At 42.5% G+C, this 21,191-nt stretch overlaps 1 protein-coding gene across 5 annotated transcripts in view; it reads left to right on the forward strand.

Annotated features, from left to right (window-relative positions):
- The first annotated feature begins 581 nt into the window (after positions 1–581).
- The window catches only part of ena (ENAH actin regulator enabled), a 51,945-nt gene continuing 31,335 nt past the window's right edge, over positions 582–21,191 (forward strand). Inside the window, exon 1 of one of the 5 annotated variants that reach the window (XM_019054098.2) lies at positions 582–847. In XM_019054098.2, coding sequence (XP_018909643.1) covers positions 843–847 — 5 coding nt within the window. In that variant the 5' untranslated portion in view covers positions 582–842. Of the gene's footprint in view, positions 848–14,430; positions 15,340–21,191 lie in introns of those variants that run through there. The other 4 variants (XM_019054100.2, XM_072302041.1, XM_072302033.1 and 1 more) reach the window with 4 other exon arrangements.

Here is a 21,191-nt window from a genome sequence, read left to right on the forward strand (position 1 = left end):
CAGCACTACACAGAAAATGACATGGTTTCTGTAAAATTAGTGTTTTGTGCAATGAAAAAACCTGTCATCTTTTCGCAATTTGTAAATGCACCCAATACATAAAAGGGCTGTATTGCTCTTTGGAGGTGCTTGCAATCTCGTATACGTTGTGTTAGATAAAACCTACAAGAAAATGTTCAAAATTTGTGGGGTAGGTGCAGTTACTCAGAACTTCAAGAAAAGGATCTCACAGGTACTTTTTGTAATTTTTTGAGAGCCGAGGTAATAAAAAAGTAGATATGATCAATGTTTATCTTTTGCTCTCATTAGTGAACTCATTTGTAATGAAAAACAGTGTTTTACCTACTTACAAGTTTGAAGAAGAAAATGGACAGAATCGTAGTAAAAAAGAATCAATCACTTGAATAGATTTATTTCTTTTCGTTCCGGGATATGCGCTCGTTCAAATCAAGTCCGCAAATTCAAATATTGCGCGCTTCCAGAGCAGCAGGGCACTCGTGTCGAAATATCCCTCGCCATGAGACAGAAGGGAATTTTCTGCTGCAGTAGCAACAACCGTGCACGGGCAGCTGTGTTGCTGTTGGTTGGTTACTGAAAAATCCCATTTATTTTATTATTGTAAATGGCGTCTGATCGGTGAATTGTGTTCCGAGATGTTATGCGAATATTTTTTGTGAATCGTGTTATTGGAGAAATGTGTTTGACTCGTGCGTTCGTGTGTGAAGTGTGGTGCATCCGAATTTGAGGAATTTCAGTGTTTGTGCTCAACCAACTTCTACTTACCCTCTTTTCTGGATTTGTTTATTCATGATTTCTTCAGAGAACGTGCTTCTTTTTTCATCATGAGGTAAGTTGTCGTGGGGCTTAGTTCCTTCTCTCTACATTTGAACCACTTCTCTGATGCAGATTTTATTTACAGGATCAAGAATTGTTATCTTATAATCGCAGATCTCAATTTGCAGCAAGAGGCTATTTACCATTGATACTTCCCTTGCAAGGGATCTACCCCTCTGACACATCAAGCAAGCCCCATGACTCAAAGGTCTGACATGAATCCCAAAAGAATCACTCACTTACATAAAGCGGTACTGAGCTTGGGCCTGTGGTCGCTGACATGATCAATGCTTCTTTAGTTGGTTTGGTCGGCTGTTAGGCTTACCTCCATGATCAAGCTCGGTTCTTCCGAGATGCACCCACCCCTTTAGCATCAGGTTATCCCCAACTGTACTAAGTGCATTGTGATAGTCACTTCTCCAACACCTGTCTATCATATGCAGAATATAACTTATTTCCTGAGTCCAGTATTTAGTATTAGGTGTTGGGCGAATACATGATTTTTCTCCAAGCAGAGAAGGTTTAGATTTGAACCTCCAAAACAACCCTGTTAGGTTAATTACTCCCTTTACCATCATCAATCCTCGGTCTTTGGACATGTTTTAGTAGATATACATTACTGCGGTCTGATGACTGAAACCATATTGGCGCAATTAGTTAAAACATAGCCCCATCTTATTGAAGCATAAGTATAACGCATTGTGATGTCTTAAAAAGCTGCTTTAAACCCTCAATAATTGGCCTACTGGACTAACTGTCAGTTTAGCCTCAGTGAAAACATAAAACCTTAATTTTTGGCTCTGTTGCACCGCAAAACGATGAATTTAATTTAGTCAAAATCCTTTCATTCCTCTCTTCAATTTTGGTCCTTGGCTGTTTAAAAGCCACATACTTAGCGCAGACAGCTTTCTAATGATGGGCATAAATCATTTAGATTTTATCTCCTAAATTATTCAGGTTGATTATGTAACTCTTTGGAACAGCATTTAGACAGTATTCAGTCGTCTCTGAAGAATTTGTTACAATTGTAAGTACTGACCGATAGAGAAAAGAACTGTTACGCCTCTCAGTTTTTCCTTCAGCAATCGTATTCTTACAAGTCATGAATGTTCATTAGAGCAGGCTCATGGTTTCCCGGGTCAGCAGACAGTGTTTTATCCATGACACTGCAAGGAAAGCCATTCAGTGTCAGTTAAGTTTTTTTATTTCTCTGTCCACTTTCTTCCTCTGTCTTTTCACCTTTCAACACAAAGTATCATCAACCTCCGACCAAAATATCACAAGCGCTTTTTGTGCTTAGGACCATGTTGCCAAATTTTCAAACTTGCCAAATTTTTTAAGAAAAACCCAAGAACAAAATCTTATGACAATTTTACACATTAGGTATTTCTTTTATCGTCAAAAATAATCTCAGAAATTGTCCTGAAAGTTGGTGCGAAAGTACTTATGAAGTAAACAGTAAAATCCTATAATATGTTCAACAACATATGTACTGACGTGCTAAGGAGGAACGCTGCATGAGCCCTCAGACGTTGCCAAACATCCTTTATCAGAATATCAATTTTTGGGAAAATTATAATATATTTTTCTTCCGATTTTTCAAGATATACCTAAAGTTTTTTTTTTTTTTTTTTTTTTTTTTTTTTCCTACTTCAAATAACCCACAAGGGCTAATCCTTGCGCTTAAGTTCCATCCCCCTCCGTCCCTACAACCAGTCCCGGGGACCATTGTTTGAGACCATCAAACTCGGGTCGCCTGGCCGGGAATCGAACCCAGGACCTTCCGATCATAGAGCTAGTGCTACAACCACTACGCCGTCGGAGGCCGACTGGAAATTTTGTATTCACAACTTTCGTAAAAAAATATTCACGGAGAGGAAATTTGGCATCATTGGAATGCTCACACGGCGTTTGCCCTAGCACGGAAGCATGCGTCTAAGCGTTAATGGCGCTTGAGATACTTTGACCAAAAGTGGACGATATTGCTGAGAATACGACAGAGGAAAAAGATGAATACCTAGGAAAAAGGGCTGTTGAAGTTCGTAGGCTGTGATTGGGAGTCTTGAAGTCGCCTATTTGCTTGAGACCTGGCAGCGGCGGCGGAGGGATGGTGTTTCCGTCGGCTGGAATCGATCGTCAATAAATGTTGATAATTACCGACATTGATTAACGATTGCGATGATCGCATTCCAGGATCATGACGATCTAGCGCCGCTTGAGAGCCTTTGCACTGCTGCGCTATGAAGATTTTTGCCTCTTTTCCTTCATCTAATTCTTCCGCAAATTTTGGTGTATTTCTCCTGAAATTTGGTGTATTTTCTCCTGAAATTTGGTGTATTTTCTCCTGAACTTGGTGTATTTCTCCTGAAATTTGGTGTATTTTCGGAAAATACACCAAAACAATTTCCGTGTTAACTATTTGTGTATTTTCCGTAGAAAATACACTACTTATTGCATTTTTCAAGTCGTAACGCTCTTCGCCACGGAGAAGGGTCTTTTACACGGAGGGTACGCAGGGTGTCTATCGTCAGTAAAAACCGGAGCAACGGATAAAATAGCAGGAAAATGAATGTCACCTGGAAAAATCAGGAAAATCGGCCACGAATCAGGAAATTGCGGGTGCGTCAAGCATTTATCAACTACATGCAGCTCAGTACTTATGAAAAATTTGATTCATCATGGTTTGTAAAATCAAACGAGTGGCAATTTATTCGCACGAGAAATCAGGAAATTCCATCCAAGTTAAATATCCAGAAAACCCAAAATGAAAATTTAGTAGACACCCTGATATGGATGCAATCAATATGAATCAATCGAAAAGTAAACACTTGAACCGATCGACGAATTATCGAAAAACCTGTGTCGATTCGATCGAAAAAAATGTGATCCGAGCGGCAGCGGCTTCGATCATTCAAGGTGTTTTCAACCGAACGATTGAATTAATATACAGTTTAGATTTAAATTAACAATTAGGCAACTAATCAATTTCCAACTGTTTATCAAAAACATTGTTTAAAGAAAAAAATTTTAGATCAATTCTGCTCAGAAAGAAAAATCAGAAATCATTTTCTGCTAATCAGAAGTGCTCGGGTTTGCCGATCGATCTACGGGTTAGCCGATCGATTAACAGCTTTTGTCGACCGAATCGTTATCGATCGGTTCAGTTTTTTTCTTTTCCGATCGAATCCGTACTTCTCCTCTTACCCAGCACGAATTACACTCATTTATTTTTCTTTCTATCGCAAATGTTTTTCTTTTCTTTTTTTATAAACTCATGCGCTCCAGTCGTTTGAAAGTCTTCGACAAAATTTCCAACCCGATCGATGCAATCCATCGCATATGAGTCACTGGTCTTGAAAAGAGAACAGGTCCATTCCTCGATGAGTCTTAGCTAGTATGTCCCTCTATGCAATCCAAGGCTCATGCAAAAATGGACTCGTTCCCTTTTGAAAACAACTGATTCACATCTGCGGACTGATTATTGAAATCGATAGACAAAGCTACAGACAAAGAAGACATAGGGAGTATGGAGCGATCCTATTGGTTGAAATGGGTGGTTTCTCCAGACAAAGGGAGAAAACGATAGACTAACTGTCGGGTCTCTCGTGGGTTGCCGTTACTTAGTCTATTACCTACCTCCTTTGTCCATTGCAACCACCCGCTTCCACCAATAGAATCTCTCCATATCTCTTTTGTCTCCTTTGTCTACAGCTTTGTCTATCAATTTCAATAATCGGCCCGCAGTTCGACCGCAAACGGAGCTCGGGACGAATCGCCTCTGACGCAATAGTGCCGGGAGTCTGGGAAATTCTCAGTCATGACGTGTTCGCATGTTACGGAAGCGTAGTAAAAGTATCGCTGATTTTTGCACTGCACATTCGTAACTGCTGGTTCCGGGTTCCCCTCCAGGTGCCACGAGGGCATGCCAGGTGACAAGCATCCCCGTCGGACCCAAGGGAAGAGGATCGAACTCTACAAAATCGGGTCGTCTCCTATGTTGCCAATTTTTGCGTGAGGGTTGAATTTCCGTGTCTAGCAAAGATGTCCAACATATCTCAAACATTGTTGGGGCTGTATTTATCATTCCTCGGACAGCTGTGTTTCTTAAGGAGGATCCATGAGACTAACAGCGATTTACGGAGGTTTCTAACGAATTTCGAGTAAAATTCATCGGTACAACTTCGGAAGTAGATTTTAGCCTGGGGTCTCAATGATTTGCTCACAACAAGTACCGTACAAAGTACAAAATGTAGAAGAAAAAACGAGCAGGTTTTGCAAAGTGCAAGATAGATTTGTGCCTCCCTGAATTTAGTCAAGATCGTACCACTTTTCCCTCCATTTTCGTGTTTTTATGGTGGCAAAATAACGTTATCCCTAGCAAAGATCCATTTCCGAAATTAAACTCTTGAATTTGACGCAAAATTCTTGAAAATCGTTTTTTTTATGATGCTTTATTAGAGGCTTCCCCAACGACTTCTTACAATCGCTTGGATCCTGAGAGCTCCATGTAACCCAGTGTCCCCTGATAAAGTAATCTTATTACAGGCACTTATTTACCCCAGAGTACCTGTATAGTGAGAGTATGGACAGATCGCTTCATGGAGGGCTTAGGGCCGAAAAGTGCAGCCACCCCTCTAACCAACTTCTAACGCTCAAAATTTCACTGCCAGTCTGTAGATTCCAATTCTAACGAAGATGGCTAAGAAAGTACATAAATGAGCGTTCTTCCGCAAAAATGAGTAAATGTATGCAAAACTAAGTCAAATACGTGCTTTATAAACGATGGTTCGTAACAATTGTATTAATAAATCGCTCTGGATAATTGAAATTCATAGGTTGGCTGCATTTCTGGGCCCTAACTTTATTCGTGGAGGCATCGGTGAAGGCCTGATGGATTTTCGGAGTTTCACATATGTCTATACTCTCGCTATACAGGTACTCTAATTTACCCACCACGACGTTTTTCCTCGCACGTTTTCTTTTTTTAAATTTGAAGATGGCAACGCGGCTCCAGATGGAGACCGGGTTCGATGATGCAAAGACTCGACTCCCACCTCGAAGGCCCGGTACCGTCCTCGGCTCTGTCTTTCGCCCTCGAAATTTGATTTTAAACTGTTTCCGCCTGGACGAGCACTGTCGAGCACTCGAGTCGCACCGGTCGCACCTGTTGGAGTAATTAAGCGACACCCCCTCCCCCTCCCGCCCGACGGATCCGATTCTCGGCCGCCCAAGTCTATCGATGCCTCTCGACAGCGTCGATGAGGTCGCGCCGCCGATGTCATCGCCGAGTCGAAATCGGCGACCATTGTTTTTGGCCAATCGTCCGTTCAGCGCTCCATTGTCGCGTTTCAAGGGAAGTCATCGTCGTTGGTCGTTGCAGTTCACCAATAATTGCTACGTTTCGAGAAGACGTATTTATGCTCAAAGGAACCATGTTCGAATCATCGTTTCACCGACGAAGAAACGTAACTCATCTCCAAAGTTGCAAAATTGCCTCAAATATTGCAACTGCAATTTTTGTCCAAAATTTGACTAATTCTTGCGTATGATAGAAAAGGGAAGCAGTCTTTTCAGTCAGAAAGACTCACCAGGCTCTTAGTATACTTGGTGGCCTAGACCTACCATACCAGGTTTTTCTTTCGGTTATTTTAGGTCGGACAAAGTCCAGGACTTCGGGGACTATTAGAAAATCGGTCCTAAGGATTACGAATTTCATGGCCCCCGAGCCTTCCCCCGCACACCCTGGGGATGTGGGGTAAAAGAGGGGTCCGTAGGTCAAAAGTCGGGGTTTACGTTAACTTTTTGAAGGTGCTTCGTCGGAATCGGAAAGTACGAAAAATTGTAATCATAATCGACACCAAGAAATCCAAAATTGGCCCATCCGTGTTCGAATTACCGACCCCTGAAGGTGGGGGGCAGAGTCCCCCTTCGAATAATGCAAGTTCACTGAATTGACGTAGAGGCTCGGCGGACAGATGTTTTTCTCGGTCATCGACCCCAAGGAAAACGAATTTTGAGCTTCTCTGATGGTGCACGGGACCGACCCCTGTAACCAGTGCGGGGAATTTTTCCCGCTGTATTTTTTATCTCTGCTGTGACAAATCGTCGTAATCTCTTTCAAGGATTTATTACCAAAGTCATACCGTTAAATTTTAACAGAAATTCGTTAAAATTATGGTCATTTATGTGATATACCATGTTAAAGATCTCATCAATCACCGTAAGAACCATATGAAGCCTCCTGAGGAAAGGTGCCGCACAGTGAAATGAGTCTTTGGAAGAAGTGGGGCAAACATTTTTTGACGAAAATTGTAAAATTGTACGTTTATCTTCTCAAATTTTTTTAATTTTACGGGCTGCTTTCCATAGAAAATTTTATGAGAAAACCAATGGAACTACTTTTAAGACATCAACATTTCATAATAATGAAGATACACACTTTTGAAGTTTTTAAATCTTGTCCGACCTATCCCATTGACTCAATCCACTGTGTGCCGTCGAAGGAACGACTGAGAATACATCCCTTAATTTTGTACCCTTTCTCATGGTTGATTTGGCCTAATTCATCAGGAAAGGGAGGTCCTCCTTTTTCTTCTCATCTTGCCTCACTTGAGCTATGGGCCTCGGTATCGGGAACGAAAAGCGTGGCGTGGCGGATAGGAGCACACGAGGAAACGTCGCACAACGGATCGAGCCACTAGAAGAGGCCGGACATGAAATTTTTGGCTGAAGTTTCAAATTTTGATGTTAATTTCGTCACAAATTCAATTTCAAGGGGTGTTCCTTGGAGGAAATTTCACGAAAAACCCAATGAAACCACTCTTAAACCTTTTCCGTCTCATATTTTCTAAAGTACAAGCTTTTAAAGTTTCCAAATTGTGTCCGACTTCTCCGATTGACTCGACCCAGTGTGCGCCGTCCAGGGAGAGCCCAAGTCCTGGAGACCCCTCATCCTGATCCCGGGTTCCTGGCGGAAACGGAGATAAGCGGCGGGAAGAGCGCGCACGACCGCGTGGAAATTAGGTTGGCTTCGGTCACGACGGGACGGATACACGGGACACGGGGCCCACGGGGGGACCCGGGACCGATGGCCACTCTCCTCATAGCCGCTCGGTCGGTCCCGGTCGCGTCCGCCCACATCGCGCCGCCGCCGCCGCCGCCGTCAAAGATAAAAAGGACGCATCTTAAGGGAAGAGCTCCATCAAACTCATGGTTTCTAGGACCCAGGAATAAGGAGCCGGACTCATTCCGGAATGAAACTTTCGGGGAATCGCTCCCAGAAACTGGGAGTTACTTCTTCTGTCGCTTAGAGACCATTTCAGATTGAACATAGAGTCCCTTTATACCGAGAGTCAAGACAATGTGAATCCATTTCTGATTGGTTCCCGTATTTTAGGCCTTCACTGTGTCACAAACGGGAATAAAGATTACATGTTCACCGATTGCAAAGATTATAATCTGGAATGGACCAGGGAATTACGGGTTCGGCAAGGAACAAACGGAATGAGAGAAGGAACGGAGAAAGGAATTTGAGAATGGGCCGATCAAAGATTACAAAAAACGTTAAATTTCTGTTATCTTTTTTCCTGTTTGTGACTCCATGAGGGGGTGTTGTCTTGACTCTCAGTATAAAAGGACTGTAGTCCCTGTGGGTTTGGAAGTCGACTCAGTCCGCTGGATGGTGAGACGACTTGAATTGGCGGGCAGCGGCAAAGCCAGGGAGCTTGATAGTGGGGCGTGTGAGGAATCCTTACGTTCACGAATTGGACAAAGGGGCTTCCGAAAATGAGTCACCCTGCGTGCCCATATAACGCGCAATTAGCGAATTGTCTTCAGAATCCAGGGTCGTGAAACAGGGACACAACCCCGCCCGGATTAGCCCTGGCATACCTAAGGATGCGAGCTCTTCGGGGCTCATCTGAGAAACGGATTTGATCCCTTTTATTGTAACGCCTATTTGGTAGTTGCCTCGCGATAATGAAGTAAACGGCGATTCTCGCCGACGATGGCGTTACTGCTTTTTCTAAATGCGGCGTTTCCCCCACGAAAGAACGTAACTACATTTCAATGTTGCCAAATTTCTCCTCGCAATTTGCGATTTTAACAGTAGATCCTTGGGAATTTCCGACTGAAAATTTTACTGATTTATCATTTGATCTTATGCAAAAATCAGACAAATTTTGGGGGAAAATTGTACTGGTACATTCTCCCGTGCTGAGGAAGAACGCCGTATGAGCCTCTAGACGTTGCCAAGTTTCCATCGATAAAATCCGAATTAACAGTAGATTCTTGGGAATTTCCAACTGAAAATTTGACTGATTTATCATTTGATCTTATGCAAATATCAGACAAATTTTGGGGACAAATTGTACTGGTACATTCTCCCGTGCTAAGGAAGAACGCCGTATGAGCCTCCAGACGTTGTCAAGTTTCCATCGATAAAAACCGAATTTAATGGGAAAATTGTGAATATTTTTTTCCAAAATTTTCAGACTATTTTGTACGCAATTGAATCTAAAATATCTGAAGATTTCTGAGAAGAATGTGCGTGAATGTCGTCAAAAATACATGTTTCATCAAGGAAAATTTGGCAACTCTCGAATGATCATACGGCGTTCTTCGGAAAAACACCGTATGAACCTTCAGGCGTTGCAAAATTTCCTTTGATAAAACACGAATTTCCTGGTAAACTTATGGATATTTTTCTTTCAATTTTTCAGCTAATTTTGTTCGCAATTTCATCTGAAGTTCCTAAAAACTTCAAGGAAAAATGTTCATAACATCCCTCAAATATAAACAGTTTATCGAAGGAAATTTGGCAACGCTCGAATGTTCATACGGCGTTTTTCCTTAGCACGGCAGTATTGTGGCCGGCTTCGCGCGAGTAAGGCAGCTCCGAGAGAGCGAGTAGGCAAATGAAGAATGCAGATCTTTCCGGTGCGGATATCCCGTAAATATTTACGCTTTCTCGGGGGACGCCACTCCCCGCTGCCCCCTCGCCCAGGGGACGCTGGACCCCGGTAAGTGACGTGACTTCCCGCGCTTAAATTCGGCGGTTTCGGCGCGGCGTTGCCAACAGCCGGATATGTATGATTTTTCTTGGGCCGATACGATTATCACTACACCGAGGAAAACGCCGTGTGCACTGAAAAAAGAACTCCGGCCGTGGGAGCCGCAATTATGGGCTATATAGACACACCGTCCGTTCCGGGCTCAAAGGCCGAAAATTCCGGCTGCTGGAGGCGTAGCTTCGATTGCTCCGGGTTCAGAGGCCGAAGCTACGGCTGCAGCAGCTGGAATTTCCGGCCTTTGAGCCCGGAACGGACGGTAAGTCTATAGCCCGTAATTGCGGCTCCCACGGCCGGAGTTTTTTTTTCAGTGTGAACCTCACAACTTTGTCAGATCGTCGGTTCTCTCGCGAATGAACGTAAATACATTTCAATGTTGCCGGATTTTATCTCGTAAATTCCATATTTATTACGAGAATCTTGAGCATTTCTAAGTGAAAATTTCACCAATTTTTCTTCTGACCTCACGCAAAAATCCGACGGATTTTCGACGAAAAGTATGCAGGTTTACTTTCGTAGAAAAGTGAATTCTTCGAGTCGATTTTGCAACCTTGGAATGGAGTTACCTTCCTTTGTGCGGGGGACTACGACATTTCTAACAGCATCAGGGATGTAGCCAGAAGTTTCTCATGGGGGTATCCTTGGTCAATAATTTCGGGGGGTACCAAATCCCTAAAGATCATGGAAATTTGTGTTTTTTTGGGGGATAATTTTCTCTCATGGGGTAGAAGGAGGGGGATTTTTGCGTTTAATCAGAAGAAAAAAAATCAGTGAAATTTCCAGTTTGAAACGCCTAACAATTTTTTCGTAAAAATACTATCCGTAAGTGAAAATTTTGCGTCATTGGCATGGAGTTACGCCATTCCGTCTGAGAAACGATGGATTTTAAATCTCATGTTATAATTTTGCTTGCCGCACTCGTCGTATGCCCACGCGGCGGCATTCGTCTTCGGCACGTCGCATTAGTAGTCAAACGTCGGAGGAGTTTTAATTGCACGGCGTCAGTGCCGCGGTTCGTTGCGCCACCAGATTGCGATTAGCGAATTCCGATTTTGACGCACGCCGTTCGGAACGGTAGGCATCGACGTGTGCCAGAACAATGCGGGTGACGTATTTATGACTATCTCGCACCCCTGAAATTTATTTCAAAGACGTCGTCGGGAGATGCGATCCAACCTCAACTGCCACTGTGTTGAGATCAAACTTCGGGTATTGATAAGGGCTGATTTTGGGCCCACTCTGAACTTCCTCAACGAATTCACTGGTAAAAAAAAACCTCTTGGTTCAAGAGTGCAGTTTCTTGTCGCCGAATTTAAGAGTCTGGACTCTTGTTTCAAGCGGATTTTGAATTGAATCAATGCAAAGTCCGCTTGAAACAAGAGTTCAAGACTCTTAAATCCGGCGACAAGAAACTGCACTCTTAAGTCTATGCACCGCGGCATTGGTCCAAGAGGTTTTTTTTACCAGTGTTTTCACGACTTTTTGCGCAGTGAAGGTCATATTCTATGGAATGCCTCATGATTTGGTTATTTTCGGTCTCTTTTCAGGTTTAATACCGGTGTAAATCGGTCTTAAGGCCGATTAGGGCGAAAAATGCAAGTTTGCGGTCGAATGCCGAAATGTCCGCGTTTCTCGTCAAAATCGGCCTTCAGACCCGTGTTTAGGCCAGTATTAGATCCGAAAAGAGATCGAAAGGGACTAAATTATGATTCATCCCGTAAAATATAGACCTTCAACGGACGAAAAATCGTTTCGTCAAGGAAATTCGACCAGGGTGGGCCCAGGAACGGCCCCTATTGATATCCTTCCTTTATTTTCTATTTATTTATATTCTATTTCTTTCTTTCCGTGGACAAATCACGAAAAATAACGATAAAACTCTAATATAACCCAGCGTAACCTATTTCTAAGTATAGGTACACTGGAAAAAAAGCACATTTGATCTTGAGTCCAGACTCTTGAAAACATTGACAAGAAAAAGGACTCTTGATTCAATCAGATTTAAGCTTAAATCAAAAGGAAATCCGCTCAAATTAAGAGGCTTGGTTCTTGATTTAAGCTTAAATCTGATTAAATCAGGAGTATTTTTTCTTGTCGATGTTTTTAAGAGTCTGGAACTCTAGATCCAATGTGTTTTTTTCCCTGTGTAGTCAATCACGTTAGATTAAAAAACACCGTCTTTTTGCAGTATTATTAGCCCGACGGATTCAGTCAACTTGCAAGCACAGTCGGAACAATTAAGAACGCACCCCCTTCCCCTGACATATTTAAGTACCGTACAATTATGGGAAAAAGCTGTCCATTTGAGCAGACTGAGGCCGATTAGCAGCGCGTACTCGGCAGTGCCAACATCACGCGGGACGTCGCGTCGGGACGAAAATTAAGCGCCTGATATGATGATACGATGTGCTTAATTTTTTCAGCGGAGCTCCTCTTACGCTGTCCCCTCGGCGTTTTAATGGCTGCGCTCGCTTAAAGTACGTAGCCCCCTCGTGATTGACACCGCGCGAACCGGGCCCAAGGGGGGAGGGGGGTCGTCGCACAGTGGATAGACTCAATAGGAGAGGTCGGACATAAAATTGTTGACTAAAATTTAAATTATTGTTGTTGAATTCGTCACATTTTACATTTTAAGGGATGCTTTAACATGAGAAATTCACGAGGAAACCAATGAAACCACTTTTAGAACCTCAAAATTTTGTATGAACGGAGTTGTAAGCTTTTAAAGTGTCCAAACTTTGTCCGACCTCTCCTATTTAATCGATTCACTGTGCGCCGGCCGGAGTCGGCATATCCAAGGATGTGAGGATGTGCTGTTCGTCCCTGACGCCAAATCGAAATATTCACGCCCGCAAGCTGAGGAAGCTCTTGAAATTTTACGTAATTTTCCACTTGAAATTTCAAAAAGTTGCTGAAGTATTATGAAAAATAGCCTGAAATTTCAAATTTTTGAAATTTCATCCTTGAATGATACTTATTTACTTATTACTCATTTTTCATAAAAATTTTCCATCTTAGCGTGCAAGGCGTCTATAGGTATGGAAAATCGGGAATCGTCAGGGAATTTTCCCATTTCCCAGGTATCGGGAAATCAGGAAAAAACTGGAGAAAATGGTGAAGAGCTCACGATTTTTCGATATTTTGGGGAAAATAACTCATCAAATCTACGAACTCCCCTTGTTCCTTCCTCCTCAAGTGATGCTTAAATATTTGAATGGCAAAATTTTAAAAATTTCTGTATCTTATGATATGCTGTAAACTTCAAGATAAATATTCGTAGAGGAGCTATAAATCGCGTAAAAGACTAATGTTTGATACTCATTTTTATGGAGAATTCTTACTCACAGGAAAAATGAATTATTTGGCCTAAAATTATGATGAGAATAACAATTTCAATCTGAGTAAGAGTACTTGACTATTTGCCTAGGCATTTGACAGAGTGCCCGATTTTACTGTTTGCCTGCAACTTATAAATGGACTGCATTTTGCAATTTGTAACTATAAATTCTGACCCGGTTTAAAAACAACGTATGTGCCATTAGTTTTCCTATGCACATAAGTGTTTTTTCAGATGAGCTAGAATTTACAGTTCCAAATTGCAAAATGCAGTCCAAATATCTTCGACCATCTTGGTTTAATATTGGAATCTGAAGATTAGCAGCGGGATTTTTCCAGCGTTTTTCGCGTTTGGGGATTGGCTGCCCTTTTGGGCCCTAAGAGCTCTATATTTCGACTTTTCCGTCCTCTCCCCATCTAGAGTCCCTTTATACTGAGAGCCAAGACAACACCCCCTCATGGAGTCGCAAACGGGAATAAAGATTACAGACATTGAACTTTTTTTTTGTAATCTTTGATCGGCCCATTCTCAAATTCCTTTCTCCGTTCCTTCTCTCATTCCGTTTGTTCCTTGCCGAACCCGTAATTCCCTAGTCCATTCCAGATTATAATCTTTGCAATCGGTGAAAATGTAATCTTTATTTCCGTTTGTGACACTGTGAAGGCCTAAAGTACGGGAACCAATCATAAATGGATTCACATTGTCTTGACTCTCAGTATAAAGGGACTCTAGTTCTGGCGATTGCGCAACAGCGGATATGTGGCCCGCGGATGCGCGGAGTCGGTGTATTTTAATCAAACGCCGTTTCCTGCATCCATTAACCCAGTATTAGCGGGGTTTGTCTCCTGTACCCGCACTACCACCATCGCGTCCTAGTCGCCTGGACCGAGTGGACGATGCACTCCACTCTTCTCATTTACGAGCCGCTCCGTCGTGCGATTAAACCCCAAAATTTGAATGCTCGAGGAAAATTATTTCGACTGCATTTTGCAATTAGGACTATAATTTCAGGCTCATTTTATTAAGAACAATTTATTTTGCCATTAGGTTCCCTCTGCAAATACGTGTTTTTACGGGTGAGCCAAAGATTATTGTTTGTTCCTAATCGCAAAATAAAGTCCATTTTTCCTGTAAGATCTCCTACTGCACAGTTCCTCAATTTTTTCAAGGGAGGCCATACAAACGTTAGCTCACAATCCATCTCGCGGCGATATAAGTATTCAGCCGTGCAAAAGTTTCTATTGCCTAGAATTATAATTGCAGGCAAACTAATAAACCTTTAAAGTCAGTCACTCCGTGCAAGTTCCCAATAAACGTAACATTTCATAATGATACCACTATTCGATCACAAGAGAGCCCACTTGGAGTAAACTAAAAGTTAAAAGCGAACTGACATGACGCTAAAGTCACTGATTCCTTTTTCTGTCGGGCAAACGGATATGTTTTTTATGTTCTGAATGAGCGAAACATTGAAGGTGATACCACTATTCGACCACGGAGGAACTCGTGTTGCCTAAACTGAGAATTGTAGGCGCACCGCGAATGCGTTGAAGCCACTTTTTCCTGTTCTGTAAAAAGCTGTGTTTCGGGTGTTCCGATTAAGTTCCCCCTAATTTTGGTCGTAAGGAGACTTTGTGGACCACTATTGGCTGAGAATTTAGTCAGCGAGTCAAACCGTGAAACTATGTTGATACGACAAGACAGAACAAACCCCTAATTTACCGACGCAATGTATCGCATTTTGAGGTCGTGCGCTGGCCTATTTCAATAATCGGTCCGCAGGAGACGTTCAAAGTCGGTCATGAAAATCAACGCCTAAGAATTTCGCGGAAGCTCGTCGCGCGAAATAAAGTCCACTACCGAGAGACGCCATTTCGCAGTAAAACGAAGTGTACTGAGATAATGACGGAGAGAAGTATTCTTCGAACTCAGAAATCCGATTTCCATGTCGCAGTAATTGGACGAAATTCATCAGAAGGAAATCGACTTGCAGTCGAGTCGGTCTCGGTCTTCAGATATTTGATCGAAAGTTTGTGATCAGTGTTCTAAAAATCGACTGAAGATGACTTTTTTGCGGTATAAAATACGACGCCTTCAACCGTGAGTAAATTTACTTTACCTGCTATAAGTTAAATCCAACTTAAACTGTTTTGGTACTTATTTACTTACTTCATCGTTCGTCTAAGTTCTCGGTCATCGCAGACACCTCGGTGTGATTTCTCTTTCTTTGAAAAATTTGAACAATGAGATGCTACCTATTTTTCGGCCAAACAAGAGGACATTTTTGTTTTTGGAAATCACCTCACGACCTAAAATTTGCCTCACGTTTACCGCTTTTTGTCGATCGTGAGTTCGGATATATTTTGCAATGCTGCGAAATATTTTATCCGCAAGGCCACCGTCGAGACTATATTTCAATTTTATTCTTCCATAGCTCATGGCCCTCTTGTACACACCCAAAACTTAGTCTGCACACGACTAAATTGAGTCCAAATTCTTTCCCTTAACAGACAGATTTTTTTCCAAAAAAGAACCAATCGAAGATAGAGGCTGTTACAGGACCAATGCAATATAGAAGCGGTTTCAGTATTGTGTAAGTTACTTATGGAGGAGGAGGGGGTTCTAAGCTTGCAATATAGGGCCCTAGGGAGGAGGTTAGACTTAACCGTATGTTTTTAGACTTTCAAGCCTCCCACTTTGCAAATAAGAAATGAATAAAAGAAAAAAATCCTATAATAATTTTTTCAGCTATTTTTCAGGGTTCCTATGTTATTCCCTGATAAATTGGGCGATTTCAAAATGAGGAAGAGAGGGTGTCTTACACTGCCGTGCTAAGGAAGAGTGCCTTACGAACATTCAAGTGTTTCCAAATTTTCTTGGATAAAATGTTTATATGAAGGAAAATTATGAATAATTTTCCTTGAAGTTTTCAGACACTCTAGATCAAATCACAAACAAAATTATCTGAGAAATTGGCAGAAAAATATTCAAAAATTTCCCGAAAATTAGCGATTTGCCAGAGGAAATTTGGCAACGCCGGAAGGATCGTACGGCGATTTTCCCTAGCACGGCGGTACAGGTGCCTTACTAGGGGGAGGGGGGGGGGGGGTTTCCTAAAATCAGCCAAAAAATCCTTGCTTATTCCGTATTACTTGAACGGTCTCATGTCAATAAGGGTTTGGGTTCAACTAGAGTCCCTTTATAATGAGAGTCAAGACAATGTGAATCCATTTCTGATTGGTTACCGTATTTTAGGCCTCCACAGTGTCACAAACGGGAATAAAGATACATTTTCACCAATTGCAAAGATTATAATATGGAATGGACCGAGGAATTACGGGTTCGACAAGGAACAAGCAGAATGAGAGAAGGAACGGAAAGAGGAATATGAGAATAGGCCGATCAAAGATTACGAAAAACGTTCAATTTGTGTAATATTTATTCCCGTTTGTGACTTTATGAGGGGGTGTTGTCTTGACTCTTAGTATAAAGGATTAAAGGGACTCTAGGTTCAACCGTATCCGAATAAAATTCACTTCTGGTTACGAAAAATCGGGGAGTTTTTTCTTCCGACGAACGCGGCAACGGTGGCGTTTTTAGGATTTAATAACTCTCAATTATCGAATAATATTCGCTTCCAGTTTACGAGGCACCCCGATCCCGACTCGCCCCCGTTTCCCGCGTGCGTAACGGCGTAATACGCTCCGCTTTTGTTACGCGGAGCGATGGGAGCGTAATTGGATGATGGTAGGTGGTACCTACGGAAGTTGATCGAAAGCAGCGCTTCCTCGGACTTCTCGTCGGTGCGATTGGTCTTGAACTGCGAAACGACGTAACGTACGCTTTATTTTGCGGGATTTGCGTCGTTTTACCGAACCAAAGTGAGCCTTTGGTAACGGACAAAAAATGCTAGGGGGTCGAAAGCTACTCCGTGCCAGTGGGGCAGAATTTCACGAACTCTCAAATCGTGAAATACATCAGAGAAAAAATTCAAAATCCGGTAAGCTTCATCAGGATTTGCCAAGCTTGTGCATGGAGTTGCTCACTGTAGAAGGACCTAAATGCATTTGCTCCTACCGCAACTTCTAATCCGAAAATTTTCTCGAAATTTTCGTCTCGTTTTCATAATGGGAATGGTTCTTTTCCGGTCTATGGATCTTTTTTAAATGAGAGAAAACGTTAGAGAGAAAGTGTTAAACCGAAAGTCGTAGAGACCCGTCCTCTGATTGGCGCCGTATGACATCATTCGGCTCGGCATGAAACCGGGGCGTTTCAAATTTGCTGAAAAGTTGCTCGGTTTTTGAGTTACTTTTTCGCCTTCTGAATGTGTGCTTCGTATCGAAGCGAAATTAACCTTTGAAATAAATGCATTCACAAGTCAAAATTCGCTCATAGTTTAGGGGCCGTCCATAAATTATACGTAACGCACTTTCCCGGCATTTTTGACACCCCCACCCCTCCAACTCCCCGTAACGCATTTTGGACGTAAATCCTTCAACACGTAAAAACAAAATGTCGTAACGCTCTCCTCGACCCCCCTCCCCCTGGAGCGTTACGTAATGTATGGACGGCCCCTTAGTGATCCATTACAAAATGTAGTCAAATTATAACAAAAGAAAAACATGATTTCCTAAGTGGGACGATTTAATGAAGGATGGCCGGCGCCTCCCGGAACAAGGCGGAGAGGATGCTGAATTCTTCGGTGCTTAGGAAGAACGCCGTATGAACATTCGAGAGTTGCCAAATTTCCTTGGATAAAATGTTTATTTTTCAGGACGATCATGAATATTTTCCCTTGAAACTTTTAGACGTTTTAGATAAAATTACAAACATAATTATCTGCGAAATCGGTAGACAAATAATTCGAAAATTTTCCCGGCGATCGGTGATTGCCGGGGGAAATTTGGCAACGCCTAAAAGCTCAAACGACGTTTTCCCGCAGCACGTGAGAATTCTGCCGTGCTAAGGAAGAACGCCGTATGAACATTCGAGAGTTGCCAAATCTCCTCCAATAAAATGTTCATTTTTTGGGAAAGTTACGAATATTTTTCCTTTAAATTTTCAGAATCTTTAGGTGAAATTGCGATCAAAATTATCCGAAAAATTGGGAGGAAAATATTCATAAGTTTACCAGGAAATTCGTGTTTTTTCAAAGGAAATTTGGCAACGGCTGAAGGCTCGTACGGCGTTCTTCCCGGAGCACGGGCAGAATTCCTCCGCTTCCGAGTGAGTTTGGCGATTCGCGTGAAATCTAGAGCGATGCATTGTTGGTTTGGCTCGCGGAAAGCGCGGCGTCTCCGCGAGGCGGGAGAAAGCTCGCGCATGATAATTAATACCTTTTGATGCACCCGAGGCCGTGAGGGGGGGGGGGGGGGAGACGTAACAAACTGCAGCACTTCTATAGACGGGCAAGGCTGTTCGGAAGCGGATTATCGCGCTGAAATTCCACCGGAACGCGTCACAATAATTGCGTAAGCGCGCGACGTTGTGCGCGAACTTTTTCGGCCTCTGCCACACTTACCGGAATAGACGCCTTTTTTGTCTATTTTCCGGAGGAAATACGCCATTTTTTTAAACCTTATTCTTCTATCCGGGAGGAAGAGTACGGCAAATTTTACCAGGAGTATCGTAAATTATATCATGAGCAAGAAAAATACAGTGGCGAGGCCACTGATGATTGATTACCGATATTTTCCCAAAGCTGTGGTAAAGAATCGATTATTAAGGTATTTGTCGCGAATACCCTGTTTATCGATCCTTTTTAATAAGTTTAAACGGCAAATCGATCGATTTATCGCAAAGGATGCCACGCCACTGAAAAAATACACTAAAAAATGTGGCCCGAACTGTATGTAATAAAGGTAGGAAAATAGTGCTGGGATTCCGGGAAATTTTCTCAATTTTTTGTTCAGTCATGCATTGATACTCATCAGAGCTTTTTTTTTTACTGTATTTGAAATTTTAAACTTCGGGCATTTTCCGGAACTTTTGAAAAAATCTAAAAGGAATCCCAGAACTTTTGACCTCCGTCACATAAATGATTCAATTCCGGAACCTATGTCCATCCGAGTATCAGTCCTAAAATCGTGACTTCGCTTTCCTTCCGAATAAAAACAAGGCAGCAATGCTCAGTACCGCAAGAAATGATGAATCATCCCTTTCCATTTTGATCAAATAGGCCCGTCCAATTTTTATCAAAAAAGACCGTTACATAATGATCGACATCATGCAAATGGTCTATTTTTACCGGAATTGGTTCGGAATTTGATCGTTTATCGAGGCCCATACCCTGAACAACCACGATGATCTACTTTAGTATAAGTCACCACAGGAGCTCGTAGTTCCTTCATTCAAAATGACGATGGGTTCTCTTCTGCAATCGGATGCGATGATTCGGAAATGATTTTTTTTTTTTTTTTTTTTTTTTTTTTTTTTTTTTTTATTAAAGTTTTATTGAAGATTTCACCTACTACAAGTACTAAGAAATTTACAATTTAATTTGACAATTTAATTACAATTTAATTGGTGGGTTGATTGAAACCCTACCTATTAGAGATTTGGACTCTGGGACAGAGTCCAAAGTACAAAATTAGTAGTTCCAGGTGTCCCAGGCCAGGCCGAAGAAAACAGAGGCGAGGAAATGAATGTGGCAACAATGCGTTTACGTCTTTTGATAGCGAATGGCGAACTGCATTCGCGTGGCGCGCGCCGTATACTCGCCGCAGCCGCGCCGTCGGCGACACTTTTCGCGCGAGCCGCTTGCAGCTGCACTCTGCCGAGTCGTCGTCCCACGGACGTAAAGGCGTATCTCTATTTCCACATGAGCTGTGGAAAGCACGGAGCTCTACGGCCAACAGGGCTCACGTCTAAATCGATATAGGTCCCTGCGTGGCAGAGGCGACGATGTGTGCAACATCGGTGCCTTTTATCGCTGTCGTTTGCATCTCGCCGTCGTCGTCGCTCGCTCTTGTGACCACTGGTGTATCGTGCTTTGCGATGGGTCGATTTTATTGCCATTTAAATCTATGGGAAAGGATCGATCATCATCTGGGTATACCTCGTTAATCGATCCTTTACCATAGCTTCGAATAGGAAAGTATCGATAGTTGATTATTCACGCTTCGCTCGTTCTGTCTTTTTTCGCATAGCGCTGATTATGCGCCTCCCCCGCCATCCGTCGCTCCAATGTCAACGGTCAACTCGAACGCATTTGCGATTCTATAAGCTGGCAATACTGATTTTCCTCCAATCAAGATGAATCTTGGGTTAAGAGCCCCGCATATCGATACCACTTCGATATATCGATGGCAAAAGTGTTAAATCAAATATCTCCACTCCGATGTTTCAACATTTTCGCTCGTATTTTATTTCTTTGAGGATAAACTAAGTAATCAACTTCATAGCTTCAAATTTACACGAAATATTCTGCTGACAGTCGTTAACGTTAACGACAGACGTTAGCTTTATGTAAGAATAAAATGAAAAGCGCCAAATTAGAAAAATAAGTAAAAAATAAACAAATTTGAAATCCAGAACACAAACTATCACGTAATGCCTAGGTTGGTAAATCCTCCCCCACCCCTCGTCACGCTCGGTCAAGAAATTCTAAAGGCAACCCCCCCCCCCCCCGCGTTACGTAATTTGTCTGAGTACTATCGCCTTTTAGATGCAGTGTGCCGTCGAAAATGAGAATCTGTAATATCGTCTTATCGATGCATTTTCCGAAATTTGTCAATTTAACTTCTAAAATGAATTTAGTGACATGCACGTTAAGGAACGACGTAAGTCCTCCTTTACGTTTAGTTCACGGCCCGACGTCGAACCCAACGGTTATCTGCTTGTCGGGGCATGGACCCACCGGAAATGAGCTGATGTCGTCCTTTCGAGTTTCCTCTGTTTATCTCCCTCCCTCCGTCTCTCCATTCCACCATTCCCGGTCCCTGAACCGGAGG

The sequence above is a fragment of the Bemisia tabaci genome, chromosome 1 (assembly GCF_918797505.1).
Source record: "Bemisia tabaci chromosome 1, PGI_BMITA_v3".
In the NCBI taxonomy this organism is placed as follows: domain Eukaryota; kingdom Metazoa; phylum Arthropoda; class Insecta; order Hemiptera; family Aleyrodidae; genus Bemisia; species Bemisia tabaci.